We start from the raw sequence: 18,750 nt of genomic DNA, 5'->3' as shown, positions 1-18,750 counted from the left end.
AACTCTCAGGAAAAAAAAAAAAAAGGGAAATGATAAAACTATTCATCAACTTACTTACCTAAAAAAAGGTATTACTAGTTGGAGACAGTTGAGAATTATGGATTAAAAAAAATTAAGATTTATGCTGTCACTCCTTCCCTTATTTTCTTTCTGTGTTGTAACTCTTCTACCAAGTTATTTTTATGGAAATAGCTCACACAAAGGGTGATGTTAATATACTACATATGCTTCATTATAAGTTTGGATCTCTAAATTTATTGCAATTACTGCACTGATCAGAAGACAGTACTTCTATTACCTATCTTTGACTAAAATTCTGTAGCCTGAGTTTCAAGAGCACTTACAAAAATAAAGCACATTAATTTTCTGTAATAAACTTCCTAAAAAACTTAGTGAAGCCAGCTACAGTAGTACGCTCTCATTCAAATTAATCAAGTTCCTCATATTTTAAATGTCTTCTATCCACCAATTAAAAAAATAAACCTTTAGAAAATACATCTTTACTTGTGTGTCCCAAGTATTTTATGCCCTTTTGGGGCATTATTTTTGATGTAATCTATTGATGTACTACGAGCCAAACAATGATGCTAATTTATCTCTAAATATTGTGTGTGTCATATCACTGCGGTAAGGAATCACGGCAAAAATTGTAACTCAGATAGTACAACAGTAACACTTTCAAAGTTAAAAACTTTAATTACCAGGTTTAGTCTGTGGCACTTCTGTCTCAACAGATGATTTAGGTTTGAAAGGAAGGAGCGTTGTTTCTTTTGGAGCTGAAAAAAAGGAAAAATATTATTACTGTATTCTTTAGGAGTCACAATTCAACACCGTATTTCGCCCACCAAAAATACATGCCTCAAACGCCTGAAAAAAAGACAATAACAATTTCATGGTTTCCTGGAACCTGAAACAAGATGGCTATTCAAAACCCAGAAAAAATCTAGATTTGAGCTGTAGGGTATGTTGAGTCAATGGCTAAAATTCTTGCTCTAAAAAAATAAATAAGTTGGACCATGGAATTTAATTGAGCAATTGATAAAGGCTTCTGACTAGGATAAAAGTGAGACTCATCAGTATCCAGAAATGTGTATGCGTAAGCAGAATGAAGGACAGTAGCATGATGTTTCATAAAATACACACAAGAGCACATTCTCTAGAAATTTCTCAATTCAGAAATTGTAAATATCTGCATCTTAAGATTAAAGAAATTTATTTACCCAATGTTGCCCTTGACTGCTCAGTGGTGGTGGAAGTTTTTGTGATAATTGTTTGTGGGGTTGTTTGATGTACTGCTGTTAAGGGAGAAAACGTGGAGATGCTTAAAATATTAAAAATATTTATATATTTTTTATATTAAAATATTAAAATGTTGAACTGTAATGGAAATAAATTACATTTCACTATCTGTAAAACTTGAAAAACATCCCAAACTAAAAAGTAACAGAATATCAACTGTTCGCAGTATCTTTCCAGTAAGTTCTCCTGTAATACTGTTTTTTTAACAAAACAGGAAGAGACAAGGGCTACCCTAACTATTTTGCGAGTACTTCATTTCAGTATAACACATCCTTTGCTGAATGTATAAGCATATTTCAAAGGAGTAATATAGAATTTTGTGACGGAAAAACGTGCTTACAAAGAGCCTCTCTAGTCGTAAGAGAAAACTGTATTTAAGCCACTGAAATTTGTCAGCACTCCAATTACTACATTTCAGTCATCACTTGCTGAGTGTAATAGAAAGCAGGAAAAATGTTTCCAATGCTAGACTATACATACTAATATCATTTGCAGTGTAACTTGGACTTGTAGTTTTGACATTTTGACTTGACTGACCTAAAGGCAATGCATTTGATTAAGCACAAAAACAGGTATGAATATTTGTGATTAAAAAAAAAAAAAAAAAAAAAAAAAAAAAGCACGAGAACTCAGGCTAGGGAGAAAGAATGGTTAAATACAAACAATAACAACAACAAAATTACAAGAATGACTTCATTACCAGGTCTGGTGTATGGCACTCTTGGTTTTTCAGATGTTTTTGGTTTGGTATGAATGAATGGTTTTTCAGTTGCAGCTGAAATTAAAAAAACAAAAACACCCCAAATAATAAATATTTTTAAAACAAAAAAACCAAAACAAACAAAAAAAACCACCATGAAACAAACCAACCCCCCCCCCCTATTTTCAGAGTGCATAAGGAACATCATAGAATACAAGGAAGTGTAAGTCTAAAGCTGAAAATCTATCAGTTGGAATTTCTGCAAAGAAATGAAAGCCACTCGTACAAACAGACTTCCCAATAATTAAGTGTGTATTTGTTACTTTGGATATATCAGTGAAGAATAAAGTCACATCAGCATTCAGTAAATAAATAGGACAAAAACACACATTAATAGTGTACTTCCCTGTGTAATGTACAGGAGTACCTCAGGATAGTACCTATTTTTCATTGGCCCTTTGTGTCAAACTTGATTTGTAAATTAACTTCCTTGTTTTCACCTGATTGCTCTCTACAGCTTCCCAAGGAGGGGAAGTGGAGATGGAGGCATCTGTTGTCCTTAGGGAACAGCTCAAAGCTGCATGAGAGGAGTTCAGATTAGATTTAAGGAAAATGTCCTTGCTGAGAAGGTAGTCAGACACTGGAACAAGCTTCTTAGAGGGGATGATTGATGCCTCCTGTCTGTTCATGCTCATGAGGCATTTGGATAAAATACCCTTCATAATACATGCTCTAACTTTTTGTTAGCCCTGAAGCAACGGGGAGTTGGAACCAATAATCTGTATAGATCCCTTCCAACAGGAACTTTTCTATTCTTATAATTCTTGTCATTGAATGATCACTTAATGCAAAAGGTATTTTAGCACTTAGAGCAAACATTTGAAAGTCCATTATCCACAGCAATGTGAGAGGTCCTCAGAAAAAAAAAATCTACCTTACCCTTTATATTCTTCACACATATTCTGCATATAGATTGTATCATGTGTCCCCAGAAGTGCATAAAAAAAACACATAAACTTTATAAAAATATGTAAAGATATAAAATGAACACTAATCTAAGTATCAATGTATAGGGGGAATATATATTAAAATTTGAACGTGATGAAAAGAATTTTTGAATTCCTTTTCATCAAAGAGGAAAATTTCAAAGATTATTGAATGGCTGTTAGTACTTCAATAATGATGCCACTTCACTCTCAGAAAATCTTGGTCAACATCTTCTCTGAAAGTGGGGACACAGAACTCATTATTAGCAACAATTACTGAATCAATACTCCTACTGCCCAATCCTGCTTTGATTAATTCACCCTTATTTAGTCCACATCTGGCAAGTAAGAAAAAATAATTATGAGGACAATGCATTAATATATTAAATATATGTCTTAAATATATTTAAGAAAGTTTTCCCAACAGAGATGACTAGAAGATAAAAGAGAAGATGGTTTTAAGAACTGGTGCTTGACTTATCACGCAGTCACGTAGCTGGTACAATTTGGTGCAGGTTGTGCTCTAGTTGACACTTAAAATTTTCTTGCAGTTTTCTCTGTAAAATTAGATAATGAGGAGTAAAGCAGAGCAGTGTTTTAGGATAACAGCATCATACCTCAGATGCAGAAAAGTCAGGAATCACTATCTGTTCTTTAAATAAAGCCCCTTTTACAGGAGAATATGTAACAACTGAGGGAATTATATCCTCCTGATCGGAATGGCTAGAAGATGAGGAAAAGAACCTTCAAAAGCAAATTTTAAATTAGTTCATGTGTTACTGCTGCTATCAATACCATAGCACAACCATTTATCCAGCAAAAATGGAAAACAGAGTGATTATTTATGAAATACACAATTACCCAGTGTTGGTTTTATTCTTTGAGGCATTTGAGGAATCATAGTAGAATCAGGTTCACGGAAGGATGGAATGATTCCTGTTGGAAAAAATTTGGACAAATGCTCAGAATAATGAAGATACTTTCTCTTCCTCCCTCTACCTCTTTAAAAGCAACTCTCAGTAGTACACTATATACAGCAGGAAAGGTGTGTTCTACAACAGTAACTGACATATCCTCTCAGAGATTTTTGGTTATGAAGAGTTCCATTTTTGTTTTTGTTTTGCAACCCTCCAGTGAAAGCAGTGATGATCTTACATAAGTTAGCCAGATTTATGTTGAAAAATGTCCCAAATGGAGTAAAACAGATGGGAAGTCTTAGCCTCATCTGGATAAAAACGCTTCTATATAAAGGGAAAGCACTGCAACAGCACGAAAAGGCTTCTGTCAAAAGAGCTTAAAATACATAATGCAAATAACTGAAATGTTGCTGAGATGCAAGCTGTTAATAACTTTGTATCATTCTTTACAATATATGGGTCATTATTATTTCTTCTGCTAATGTCCACATAATACCAATTTAAAAAAAAAAACAAAACCTGGGAACTGTTGTTGTTTCCAACAGTTGTACGAGTTATCCACAGTACTGCAGATGTTTCTGAAGTTAGAATACTACAAAGCAGCAAATGTACTACTGAGAAATCTACACCAGCACCCTTCCCAAAAGCCAGTGTTCAGTTTTTGACCATAGCTTGATAAAAGAGAAGATAATTTACCAGGCTTGCGTTGTGAAGCATCTGGAATGGGAGCTGGTTTAGGTTTAAAGGAAGTTTGTTGTGTTTCTTTAGGAGCTGAAAGAAAAGACCAGTTTTAAGCGTGTGTGCTCTTTAGAAATCAATACCTGCAAGGGAAAACAATGTCTTTGCATGAATGATTGAAAAATTTAGAGATGAGACATGCTGAAACTTAAAGGGAAAAAGACAACCATGAATGAAAATAAACATGGAAAAGTATCAAGTAAGAAAAGTCTCATCTGAAGCCAAGGAAAAAAATCTGTAAAGAACACAGACAGCCATAGCTGAGATGTTTCCATTTGTATTACAAAGCTGACAACTGCGATAGCCACAGAATGAAACTGCAATGTGTGGAAGAGAGAGAGTATTTTTGTGAAGACAACACAGCTAGGAATCTTTGAAGATCTGGAACAGAATAGTATTATGTAACCAAATCAAAACTACAAACAAATAATGTAAAAAACAGAATAATAATTTGTAATCTTTGGTCAACGAACAGCAGGGGAAAAAAAAATAATAGCAAACAGCCCAAAGTTGCCTACTTGTCTTTGGTTGCTCAGCTGTAAATGTAATATGTGCCAGCACCTCATAAAAACAAGAATGTACACAGTTAGCAGAAAATACAATTAAAAGGGTAAAAATACTCCCTTTAACCAATTTACTCTTAAGTTGGAAAAAATAATAGTGAATATATATTCCCTATAAAGGAAGTTTCAACTGATATCTTCAGAACCATTATATGTTAAAGAGGAGATTTGGTAGTTCACTGACATATCAATCCCTACCAGGTATATTTTTAAGGATCTAGTTCCATTATGAGGACACCTGATCAGAAAAGAAGACTGGGGAGATTTCTTCCAAGTACACTCTTAAAAGGGCTGTATGTTGTTTAACCTTCTATACAAATTATTCATCAATGACAACTGTCATGTGATTGAAAAGCATATATATACACAACTCATCAAAACTCAATAATTAAATATTTAAATCAGGTCTCTCTATCTTTAAGCATGTATTTAATGCTCATTAGAAAATCTATGTATTTGCAATATTAAGAGATATTAATCAACACTTGACACTGAGAAAAGACAACCTAAAGAATGTCTGAACATTTAAGTACGACAAAACATGTATCTATTTACCAGGTTTTGTGTGTGGTAAATCTGGAATTGGTGATGTTCTAGGCTTGGCAGTGACTCGTCGACTTTCTTTTGGACCTGTGAAGATGAGCTAAGTTTTGAACACAGTAATGAAGACAAAGACAAATCATAAGTCTATCTGATATTCCTTACAGGACATTAATTTTCTGCAAAAAAAAAATTTTTTTAGGAAGTATTTTTTCCATTTGCTAGTAACCACAGAAACCTCTTGCCAACAAAGTAAGTGTTAGTGCTGAGACTACAGACAAAGTGACTGTTACAGTGCACTCTTGGATTAACCCTCCACTCATCCCAGTTATCTCAAACAGATCTTTTCACAGAGTAAACTGTTGTAGTTCTAACAATTTTCCTAGCTGCACTTCAAGTATTTCATATTCCAAAAATCTGTTGCTTGCTTAGATCAATCTTACATTAAAAAACATCAAGCAGTCAAAGAAGAAACGTGGAAAATTACCACTAACTTTCCAATGGACAGAGATAACCCCAAAGTGAAGATTGGGGAACAAGAAAGCACTGTAATTTTGTTTCTGTAAATGAGAAAATACAAGTACGTCTTTCATATCTTAAGGAAATTGAGGCCCAAGTTTTCCAACTTCCAGGGGCTTTATATGAGAGTGTTTAACCCCCATACCCCAACCCTCATACAAATTACTGATACACACAGATATACGTCTTGCTTTATGACAGCTTTATAGCAACACTTCATTACAACAGTAAAACATACCCTATTCAATAAAGATTTGTGTATTTTCGAAAAATCCCTATATTTTGTCAATTTTCAAACTGCAAAAACTTTCATACGCTAAAATGCAAAATACTGAGAAGCTTACTTGCTCTGGTTGGAGGAACACGTGGACTGGGAGATGTTTTGGGTTTGGAAGGCCCATAACGTGTCTCTCTAGGAACTGAAAGAAACTGGGTTACACCATGTTAACATTTTCAGAGGCATCACTGTTCACTGCAATCCATAGCAGTCAATACAAATACAGCAAAGATTTGAACCAACGATACTTGTATGGAAGCAGTGTAAAAGAGGCGGAGGGGTTTGTTTTGGAACAAAATCATGCTGCAGAGAAAATACTTCTCTATGACATATCATTAAGAAAGCATGTGACAGAATTATTGTTTCTATTTAGAAGGTAAACTATTAAATAGAAGAAGTTTCAAATACAAAGACACCACTGTGCTGTAATGAAATTGTACCAGAATAATTCTCAGTACTACATTCAAGCAAATAAAAATGCCTTAGCCAATTGGCTCTGCCTCATATATCCCAAAGATCACTGAAGTGTTTTTGTTTTGACAGTGGAATTGATAATTAAGAGAAACAGAATTATTTTTTAGAATAATTAGATCCATGAATGACTGAATTTATAAAATCTGGAGGAGATGGAGAGGAAAGAAAAAAAACTGACAGCAGGCAGCTTTGCTCACTCAATTTCATGTGTCTAACTAGAACAGTGTCACCTTTACAGTATAACTGTGTTATACTGTAGTTAGGATCCTGCTCTGATCTGTCCTCAGACCTTTTTAAATGCCAAAAGAAATTACCCTATCCTATGTGCTTAAAAACATGATTGGCATGAGGACCCTTCTTGAATTCCTTGAAGAAAAAATGAAAAGTGGTAGAGAATCTTGACTGTTAAATTATTCAATCTATTTTTAATTTATTAAAATTATTTGCAGGTATACTTATAATGATCTGTGTTGTAAAAGAAAAACAAGGTAATATGCAAATAAGAATGTATCATTACCTGATGTTGACTTTGGTTTTTCAGTTCTAAACGTAATTGGTTCCAGAGCTGCGTTAGAAACCAACAAAATAACTCTTACTAAGAATAACCAAAACATTGCAGGCAGCACCTCCACAATGATCATATCATCCCTCCTATGGCTAGTGAGAGACGGCCTCTCCTCCTTGAAACTCAATACTCAACAGTATTATGCATCTCAAAAATTGCCTTCAGGGCGATAGCTCTAACACAGATTTGAGCTCTGAATATAAATCTGTTAATTTTGTAATAAGCCACGAAGAAATTGTGGGTGGCAGTCCATTTTAAACTTTGCACACTTTTCTTGCTTATCTTTATTTTTTAATTCAAACAATAGGTGCAGACTTAGCAGGGCAAAAAGGAATCTTAGTCCTCATCATTCTGTCCATTTTCCCAGCAGCACCACCTAATGCTGTGAATACCTTGGATGCTTGCACTAGTTCTGGCTGGGAAGGAGTTTATTTACTTCATAGCAGTCCCTGAGGTGCTCTGTTTTAAATTTGTGACCAAGCCAGTCTTAATAACAAACCAATGTTTTAGCAGATCCTGTTTTTCACACAGTCCCCAGACAAGTAGGCTGAGGTTAGGCAACAGGCTGGGAGGGGACACAGCTTTGATAGTTGAACCAAATTGACCAAAGGACTGTTTCATGTCATCTAACATCACAGTCAGCAATAAAATTGGTGAGTAGTTTTTTCAAAGGAGCCACTGCTTGTGGGCTTCCTAGGTGTTGGTCTTCTGGCAGTATTTTGTGACTGAGTGTGTTTGCATCTCTTGTTTTTCTCTTTTTTCTCTCATTTTTTACATTTTATCTTGAATCACTGTTCTGTTCTTTTTGTTTGTTTATTTGTTTTCTGTCTCTCTCCCCAAACCTGCAGGGGGTCAGAGTGGTGAGCAAACTGGTGGATACATAGCTAATGGGCAAGGTCAACTCACTACAATACATCCTGCAATTGCTAGCATGAGTTATTTAACTTTCTTCCTCCACCCTTGATTAGGACATGGTCATATATTACTTTATATCAAGCTGTGTGAGCAACATTTTGAAAAATCTTGTACATTCTTAAGTGCACAGATAAAATAAAGCTTCTGCAAAAGTAACTGAAAAGAATGAAAGAATGACTGTGCTTAGGAAAGAAAACACATTTATACAGTTTGAGAAATACAGAAAAAATTCACTTCCTCTTTGCAATGACACTTTCTTTTTCATCTATCCCCAAACCAATCCAAATTCAAACCAAGAAGAGCTATTTTCTGCAAAGAAAAACGTTGCAGTGACTTAAAATGTAAGAAAGAGCTAGGATAGAAAACTTAAACTTGCAAGGTTGCTTACAGGTTCCACTTCTTACGATATATGATACTGGATTTTATCCTTCAAGGAATGCACCAACATACACACCCAAGGAATAAATATGGATCTGAAACTCTACTGATCACGGTAAAATTTGTAAGATACACATACCAGCATAAAATAAAGAAAAAACGTACTTACCAGGCTTGGTCTGTGGCACCTCTGAGCTTGGTGGTACCCTAGGTCTGGAAGGAATACGATGTGATTCTTTTGGAACTGGAATAAAACAAATACAACTTTTAATATCTTCCTGACAGAAGACTGTCAGAAGGCATAACATTTCAAACAAACAAACAAATAGACAAACAAGAAACCAACAAGGAAACCCTGAACACATGCCTTTGGAATCTGAATACAAAAAAAGCTTATACAAATAATGAAGAAGTATGAATGCCTGGTACACAAAGAAATTCTGCTGGTGGGGAACCTCTGTAATAGAATCAAGAGGAGCAAGGCCAGGATGGATGTCTGACTTGGAGACTAGCAGAAAAGATGAAGTATGTGACACAAACTAAGCATAATGAAACACAATCAAAGTAAAACTGTGGTGCTGCCATTCGCTTTACAGAACATACTTGTGTGAGGAAAACCAAACAAGATGAATATGAATTGTTAGTGTAAAATCCCAAACACAAAAAAAATCAAATTACATAAGGATGAAATTTAATAGTAAAAATCATGACAGTAAAATACAATGAAGATGTACCTGTGATGCTAGACATCTACTGAGTATTTGTTCTAACCATGCAAAGCCACAATATGTATTTTAAATGTGATGATCACTTTAGGTAGAACTGTTACCTATTGTTGGTTTTGGTTGATCAGTTCTAAACGTTACAGATTCCAGGACTGTATCAAGAAAAACAAAACATAAAAGCTGTTCTAAAAATTTAAGAGAATACCCCCACTTACAGTTAGTATTATTTCTACAGTAACGTACTGCCTCATACAAAAACTTTTATATTAAATGAAGTCACTGAGAAAATAAGCAGTGAAAGAGGAAATTCTTCTTCAGTGTGAGCTTAGTTCTCCAACTGGCTGTAGTGAGATATCCAAATATCTATCATTAACTTATTAAGAAAATGGCTTTTTAAGGATAGAAAATTCTCTCCTTTGTGAGGTATTTCAAGTGCTGTTTATATACAAAACTGGACTTGGAGAACACTTGTTTGCTTTCTGGATGCTGTTAAAAAGCATTACTGCATATTGTGCTATCACACACTTTAGCTCTATGGCATGAATTTAAAAATAACATCGTTATTATTTCTGAAAATTGCAAACATACCACTGAATAGACAGCACAACAGAATCTGATTATGATTTAATTTGTTCAAATAAATAAGTAGTTGCACAGAAATACATTTCAATCTAATATATGCTGTGTTAGAAATAATCACACAAAGCAGTTTACCATCTTTAGCCTGTGGAATATGAGGTTTGGGTGAAGGTTTAGGTTTAGAAGGAATGCGAGGAATCTCCTTGGGAGCTGGAAGAGAAAAGGTGGGTAATAAGTTGGTTAATTTACTGAGTAATCAGCATCTGATATCGAGTTGAACACACAAACACAGAATGCTCACACCTGCAACAGAGAATTCTCTTTATAGGAAACAGGAAAGAAAGTCTGATAATAATACCCATGTGTTTACAACAGCCTAAGCAAGAGATAGAAATTTTGGTTATTACAGAAGCCCAGATTTTTTTTTTTTAAATGAAAAACTGAGACTGACACGGACGAGCATAATTAAGACAAAGGTCATTCAAAGCTGCAAGCCACTTTTTCTCAAAAAGTAGGCTTTTCAATTTCAGTTGTGAAGTTAGCAATATGACCAACAGACATGGATACCAAACAAGAAATACCTGGAAGAAAAATGAAGTTTAATGAATCTATCTTAAAGCATAAGATGATTAACTTTGGTGCCACTTTCTGTGACAAAAAAAGACCCCAAAAACTACAGCTTGCCAAAGAAGTACCATTACCTATTGTTGACCTTGGTGGTTCAACTCTAAGTGTAATAGATTCCACCACTGCAACAGAAACATTGTGACAAGTTAAGTATGGAATGTACTGCAAAAAATGTAAAATCACTCCACCGAAAAGTGCAAAAGCAACTGCTGATACAGCACCACAGTAATGCCTACCTTCAAATCAACTTTTTTTCAACTATGGACAATTAAGCTTTTTAATAATACAAGATCAATTAAGAAATAATGCACAAACTTGTTGGCAACAATAGAAAGAATGTAACAGAAACCAGGAAACCCTACAAAAGCACTGGAACATGGTTTTGGGTACTGGGAAAAAAACTGGTTTGTAAAAATCAGTATTTTAGCTGAAAGTAAGTGGTATCCCATAAAAGATACACATTCATCAATGAATAAATGAAATTTAGAAAACAACCTGCATTCATTTAAATGAATAAGCAGAGAAAATTGGAGCAGTGGGTTTAATATGAGATATTATTGGATATGGATAAAACAAGCAGAGGGTTTATCCCTTGAAAAAAGGGATAAACAAAGAGTTGGATGCTCTTCTACAGCAGTTTTAAAAAATTCATTAATAGATATACAATTCACATTTGATGTAAATTTTTCTAGGTAAAAAGAAAAGGTAGAGTTGGGAGATGATGTTTCTCAGAAGGAGGATGAAAAGGGAATAAGACTGGAGGAAATTTAATGCTCTTCATTTTCTCTGACCTTTCTGAAAGCAGAGCATCTAAATAAAACTCCCAGGCAGTGCAATAGGACTTTGGCATGTTACCCTCAATATTATTAAATTGTTTACCAGGTTACTGGGTTGTAAGCAGTGAGCAGCCAAGTAACCTGAAACTTACAAGGACAGAAAATAATATGACAGACATGCACCAAGTTTTTAGAAAAAAAAATCATAGTCAGAGAAGGCATAGTTCTCTCATGTGACTATATTTCAGAAGTCACCTAACCAAAACCCGTGTAATCTCCATGTATTATATATTTTATGCCTCAAATAATCATTTCTGAATATCATCATTTGTCTCGTCAGAACAAGACAAAGTAGCAAATACCTTCTCACAGGATAGTGACAGGCTTAATTATGGTCATAGAACAATAGAATCATCTAGGTTGTAAAAAAAACCTCCAACATCATGTCCAGCCATCAATCTGGCCTCCCAAATTGCATCACTGATCTATGTCCCTTAGTGCCATGTCCACTTGTCTCTTAAATACCTCCAGGTATGGGGAATTCACCGCATCCCTGAGCTGCCCCTACCAAAGCTTGGCCTTTCCATGGAAACATCCTTTCGGATATCCAATCTAAACTTCTCCTGATGCAATTTCCTCTAACTCATCACCTGAGAAAATGGACTGGTACTTCCCTTGTTGCAATTTCCTTTCAGATAGCTGTAGAGAGTAGAGATCTACCCTCAGTCTTCTCCAAAATAAACACTGGTGGATAAAGAGTAGTGTTTCTTAGGATTCTAACTGGATTGATCAATTTTATCACTAACAAAGAAATGACAGACAAGAAGCACATATACAAATACAGAAACATGCTGCCTTCTCTGTAGCAATATAGTACCTCAGAGCAATCAACCACTGATGTAGAAACATCAATATACCGGTTTATGTTGATGGCACAAAGGTGTAAAACAATTTTATTCAATATTTTCCAAAGGAGTTTTTTCTCTGTCATTTCCAGAAAAGATGTCTATGTTCAGATATACATAGACATCTATGGCAGAGATGAAATTAATGATTATAATATTACAATACTGAATTTCTACACTAAAAATGTTGCAGGAGATGTAACCACAATGAAAAAATAAGTATGCATGTTAATTTGAAAAACCTCCAACGCATAAGTATCATTTATTTAACAAGTTTCACAAGGAATTATTGCGTCTGAAGAGAGTAATTCTTTTTATGAGCAAAAATAACAGGGACTAATTTACTTGGAATCTGGAAAAAAATAAATAATACCAATTAAGATGTTCCATGATTATGTAACATATTCTCACAACACACTTTTTGAACTTCATTATAAACCATGCAAAACTATTCAATTATTCTTCAGCCTCTGGTCAGGCCAGGTAACTTTTGGTTTCATATGCCTTCATTAAATTCCAGATCAGCATTTCATTCCTAATTCAGTTTCAGATAAGCCTATGTATGAGCTAATGATCACTGGATCAACAGAAATCCTACAGTTCTAGGTAAAACGCTACATCCACCAGCAACAAAAGAGAATGTGCATCTTCTAGATTCAGTGTCAAACCAAGTCAAAAAACTTTTCATTTTGAAATGAAAAACAGCAAAACAATTTGTTTCCACAAGGCCGTGCAGCATGGTGATTTGAGATACAAGACTAAAGTTGAAAGACTCTTGACTTTGCTTCAATTTTTTTTGTTGTTGAATACAAAAAAAAATACTCCTCAAAGAGCACAGCTTCCCTCACTGCTTATTTTTTTTTCTGAATCTAAGGTACTGAACTTCACACAAAATGAATTTAAACTCAAGTATATAAAACTATTTAAATGATAAGGTACAGCAAATGTTTGGTATGGAAGCTAGTTACCAGGTTTAATTTGTGGCTTTCTGGGTCTGCCAGGCGGTCTAGGTTTAGATGCAGAAGGTGTGAGTTTTGCTTCTTTGGGAGCTGAAAAAAATATTCTGGATTATAAGATGCTTCTTTCTACCGTGTCACATAAGAATCACATTTTCCAAGGCAGAAATGAAGCAATAAATGGCAACTGGAGCAAAAGCAAATGGCAAAATCTAATTTGCTAAAAAGGCTTCACAAAATCCTCCCCTAAAACCTGCTTGTTCATCATTGCAAAAGTCAGTAAGTAAATCGAAGAGATGCAAGTACAGCTTATAATCACATCAAAATGTTTTCCTCATTAAAACATAAAATTCATTTTTGTAAGATAGGTAAGAGGAAAAATAATTCATTCTCTTGGTCAATTTTAAAATTTTCTCTTGGTCATCGAAACATAAACAAAATCTGCAAAAATAGTCTCAATTTTCAACAGTAATGAAATCACTGGAAGGGAGCAGAAGTACAAATTCAGTGTTATAAAAGGAAGTTGCTCCATAACTGTATTCATTGCATTCTGTTAATAAAATAGAAACAATTTCATCTAAATGGAAAAAAAATAAAAAGCAAACAGAAATCTGGAAGTGTTCTTTTCCCTGAACTTCTGTGAGCTGAAAGTATAGTTAGCTAATGACTGTTAATCTGACATCAAATAAAGCTTAAGGTGGGTATCAGGTACTATAGTAAGTAATTTAATTCAGTTTTATAAAGGATTGCAATGAGACTCCTTTCAAAGAAGTTTCCAAATACCTCAGGGTAGTAGACACACACTAGAAAAGCATATGATACAGAAAGAACAGACTAGAGTAAGAAATGTGAAATGGCTGAGAAGTGCTTCTGAAGCCAAACGAACATTCATGAAGGATTTATAAAAGAGCAGCAGAATTAACATATCTACATAGTGCCACAGCAATCATTCATTGAGATTTCTAGGATTAACAGTCATAACACTGGCCTTCTACTTAGTCTTTCAGTAATGATGCTAAGGAATTTCTAATGATTTTCTGAGGGTAAAATGTGTTGCTGCTCTACTAGCATCACTCCCAACAAAATGGAAGATATTCTGCTATCCAAGAATGTTACTGTACTATAGAACTAGTAAGGTCACAAAAAACTTCAAGTTACTTTTTCTTTTAAGTTCTGAAAAACGTACTTCAGAATGATTATTTCCTAACTTTTTCTTCTCTAAAAGAAATGGATTATAAACAAAAGAAGCTATGAGATGAAGTAATTGAGTTCAAGCTGTGACTTGGGCTGCAGAGAAGATTGACCAACAGCTGCGTAAGTATGTATTACCTAAAGTTGCTTTTTGTTGTTCAACAGTCTCAGAAGTTTTAGGCTCTGGAAGTGGGGGTTTTGGAGCTAGAAAACAAAAAAATCAAGTGAAATCGAACAGATAAAAAATGTTATAATTCCAATAGCTGACTTTTTTTATTATTATTATTTTAATAGACCTGATAAGCATGCATGAGTCCTGATATCACGTACAACATCCTACACTCCTTTTAGTTTGGTTTCCTATGAAATTACACCCTGTATGCTTACGGTTTTGGGTAAAAATCTGCTTCTGAGGCTCCTTTCCTATATTTGTGCTGTCAGGGTATTTTTAACCCATTGCTTACTTGAATAAGAAAACAAATTTCTTTGAAAGTTATGTGAGAAAAGTAAGGAAGAACAGACGAAGACTGTGACTGAAGAAAAGATCTTGTTCCATAAAAAATACCAGAAAATCTATACTGAAGAAGCAACTTCTAAACGCCAAAATCTTGCTGAAAATCTCAAGTCAGAACTAGAAGTCAAGGTGTGCATAAGACATCAAAGACAACTACTGCCTTTTAGTGTTTTGCCTGTTTATATACAAGAGTAGAAACACTATAAAGCTCTAGTAATGCACACCATAGTATTTACTGGTCCAGTACCTGAAATACTCAAGAAGGAAAGCTCATATCCCTTAACCCCAAATCAGAACAAAGTGACTACAGGGATATATTTTTTTTTATCAAACGGCAGAAACGGAAAAAGGATATCACACTGTAATAATGCCTCTATGGCCAAAGAATGATCTTCTCACACTTATATGAACATTTCCCCTTCTATTTTGAGGTAGCTCTCCTACTTCCCTTGAAGTCACAGTTCTTTTCAGTGAGTTCCTTCAGGAAGGTCTTACTGATCAGATGAGAAGTAATTTACTCCAAATCAGCATACTGTTGTAATCAGCAAAGATGTAATCTTTGCTATTTGCCTACTTGGAAGTGGGAGATGGCAATTGGCAAAAGAGACAACAAAAGGGACAAAAGAATAATAAAAGTTTTTTCCCCACCATTCATTTAAATTACATTACAAAACAAGAGACCACATTTATATTTCTGTCGTTGGACCCAATTGTGTAACAAACTGATGAGCTTAACCCCTCATTTCTTCTGTTACACAATATCAAATGATTAATTTCAGAATGATGAATTACTCAAGATGTTCATGTACTGTGTAGCTTCTGTCCATTTTAGGAAGTCTGGCTGAAATATTCTTAGCTAACATGCTTCTGTATATCAACTTATAAGAATGGTGTGCACAGTTACCGGTTACCACATGCTGTACTTCTGGGATAGCAGACGGTTTCAGTTTAGGAGTAAGTGGTATTTCTTTAGGAGCTGAAAGAAAGAGCTCAGTTTGCAACCACAGTTTAACAAGAGTTTCTCACAACAAACAGCACATGCCATAAATTTACATTGAAAAAAGGATAACTCAGCATGGAACATCAAAGCCATCCGATGAAGTTAAGAGTTTGAAGTGCAGAATGGAGATGATATTGAAATGCTGTGCATTGACTCAAAATGTATGTCTTCAAATCAACTGAAATTTCTCTATGAAAGCTCTGCATATCAGAGAGAAAGACAGAACATGCATATGCATGATGGAAAAAGATAAAACTTACTGACAAAAGGATGATGGACTTTTTCATGCAAGTTACTGAGAGGCAACTTTTACTGCTCCATGAACAGTAAAATTTCTCTGAACTATGTCCCCATACAGAAATATATCAAAAGGAATCAGTCTAATGACAATGGCAGAACAAGACTATAACCAGGAAAAACAATAATTTTATGCATGTGAAATGATATGCTGGAAGAAATGCATTCATATGTGATGAATGGGCTCAAAAGCTTTTCACTGGGTGAAAACAACATTACCTAATGTTACCCTTGGCCATTGAAAAGGATGAGAAGTTTTAGGTGTGAAAGATTCCAGAATGGATTCACTTGTTGCTGTTGGAAGAAATGGTGACAGTCATAATACAGTAAAGAGCTAATGGAAGAAACTCTTGCTTCATAAGCAAAAATAAATCTGTTTTTGTAAGAGTAACATAAACATTTCACTAATGCTTGGACACTTTTCAGATTATCAGTTCAGTACATATTAGAGAGAAATTCAGTCTTTTGAACTGCAAAAAGCTTCAGTGACTATAAATCATTGTATTTGTGACACGCAGAAATCTGAATGTTCCTTTCTTCCTGCCTTTACTGCAACTTGTATGGCTCTTAATCACTGTCAAGTAAGATTTTGAAGTTGACATTCGCACATTTTGAGTTTTGCTCCAATACTAAGGAACTTACATCTTCTAAGGAAGATGGTAAGATGTAAAATGTAGCAATTTATTGAAGAGGACACGTTGAACAATCAATCAGTCAAGGCTGATGAACGATATCTGAATTATATAAAATTGGACTTGAGAGCTGACAATTAATCCAGCTATAGTTTCAGCCCAAAAGCATTAAGCGTCCATGACTGTTACCCAATTTCATGTCATTAAAAAGACACTCTCCTTAATATTCTAAGCAAGATGTCAGCAGTAGAAGACAGCCTATAGCATACATCACAGTATTTATATCAGCTGTACCAGACAATAAAAACTGTTTTCTCAGTTATATTTGTGGCATATTTTTCAAAATACTGAAGGCACATCAGGAGACTGTGAATTGCCATAAGCATCCTAAGTGTGAGAAAGCAACAATGTCAACAACTAACAGCAATCTAAACTAAAATTTTCAACTGTTAGAGGTCTAATCCAAATGAAGATTACCAGTACAGTCATTTCAGTGAGTTTTAGATCATGGTCTGAGCACTGATTAATAAGAATTAGACAGCGAGTGTTGTACCTGGTTCAGCATCTGCTATTTCAGGCTTACTAGGTGTCAGAGGGCTTGAAAGAACAGGCTGAATACCACTGAAAGCTATTAAAACAAACAAACAAGGTAATATTATGTATAATCATTGTTTCTACATGTAGATTTTTCTGTTTTAACTAGTTTGCAGTGCAGATGTCCACCCACAACAAGCATTCCTTACCTTGAAAATGGAGCAATCATCATTTAAAGTAGGAACTGAAGTTAATGAATAAAGTGACAACTGAGGTAGCAGCAAACCAAACTTATTATTATCTTATGCAGCATGGTAGAAAGAGACTTAATATAATGGCACAAAAAATAGTAGAGAAGATATGAATATGCATCAATCAGAGACTATAATAAAGAAGCTCTAAGGTACCTAAGAAGCTTGAAAGAAAAATGCAGTATTATTATTATGAAGCTTTAGGCATTTTTAATTATTTGCTTATTAGTCAAGATAATTTTATCTAAGTCTATCTACAAGCTCTTAATAGCATTTAACACAGTAAAAAGAAAGACCAGACACAAGATGAGGTGAGTCTCAGTTGCAAGCATGAGCTTCATGATACTAGGCATGAAAAAAAAGATTTCTACGCTGTCAAAAAAAAAAAAAAAAAAAAAAAAAAAAACCATTTCAGGATTAACTTCAAAGATAAAAAAAAAAAAAAAAAAAAAAACAGAGGCAGAGAGAGCCAGAATATCTAGAAACCTACTATTAATGTGCAATTTACTGGTCTAGAAATTTCAATGTTCCATACTCTATCAACATGTATACTTCTTCAAATCAGAATCTGATTATGAAATGCGTAATGACCCCATGGACAGGATACTGCCAGGTCACGCGCGCAGACCTCTACACCTGACAGTACTATAGAATCTGCCACCACAAGCTACTCCACCACTGTCACCAAATGCCACAGCCAATGCCTTCAGCAAACACCAATTTTCAAGCACGGGAATTTCACCTCCACATGGATGTGCCACTCAAAGTAGGCCAAGAAAAATAAGTTCCCCTAAAAGCACAACAACATCTGGGGAAAAAAATTCCATTTTGCACCATTACCAGACTGGCAAGAACCATGAACAGACAAGGCCAGCGTCACCATCAGGTCTCT

At 34.8% G+C, this 18,750-nt stretch overlaps 1 protein-coding gene across 4 annotated transcripts in view; it reads right to left on the bottom strand.

Annotated features, from left to right (window-relative positions):
• The window catches only part of LOC122177821 (ABI family member 3 binding protein), a 119,868-nt gene that overhangs the window by 38,883 nt on the left and 62,235 nt on the right, over positions 1–18,750 (bottom strand). For 2 of the 4 annotated variants that reach the window (XM_042867558.1, XM_042867559.1), the window contains exons 11-21: positions 10,311–10,385; positions 9,701–9,748; positions 9,041–9,115; positions 7,531–7,578; positions 6,607–6,681; positions 5,759–5,833; positions 4,599–4,673; positions 3,847–3,921; positions 2,000–2,074; positions 1,221–1,295; positions 702–776 (exon numbers count right to left, since the gene is read on the bottom strand). In XM_042867558.1, coding sequence (XP_042723492.1) covers positions 702–776; positions 1,221–1,295; positions 2,000–2,074; positions 3,847–3,921; positions 4,599–4,673; positions 5,759–5,833; positions 6,607–6,681; positions 7,531–7,578; positions 9,041–9,115; positions 9,701–9,748; positions 10,311–10,385 — 771 coding nt within the window. The remainder of the gene's footprint in view (positions 1–701; positions 777–1,220; positions 1,296–1,999; positions 2,075–3,846; positions 3,922–4,598; positions 4,674–5,758; positions 5,834–6,606; positions 6,682–7,530; positions 7,579–9,040; positions 9,116–9,700; positions 9,749–10,310; positions 10,386–18,750) is intronic. The other 2 variants (XM_042867560.1, XM_042867561.1) reach the window with 2 other exon arrangements.

Source organism: Lagopus leucura, unplaced genomic scaffold, assembly GCF_019238085.1.
Source record: "Lagopus leucura isolate 7727_CA_CO unplaced genomic scaffold, USGS_WTPT01 Super-Scaffold_100001, whole genome shotgun sequence".
In the NCBI taxonomy this organism is placed as follows: Eukaryota; Metazoa; Chordata; class Aves; order Galliformes; family Phasianidae; genus Lagopus; species Lagopus leucura.
The sequence above is the reverse complement of the archived record's forward strand: the minus strand, read 5'-3'. Positions and strand labels throughout refer to the sequence as shown.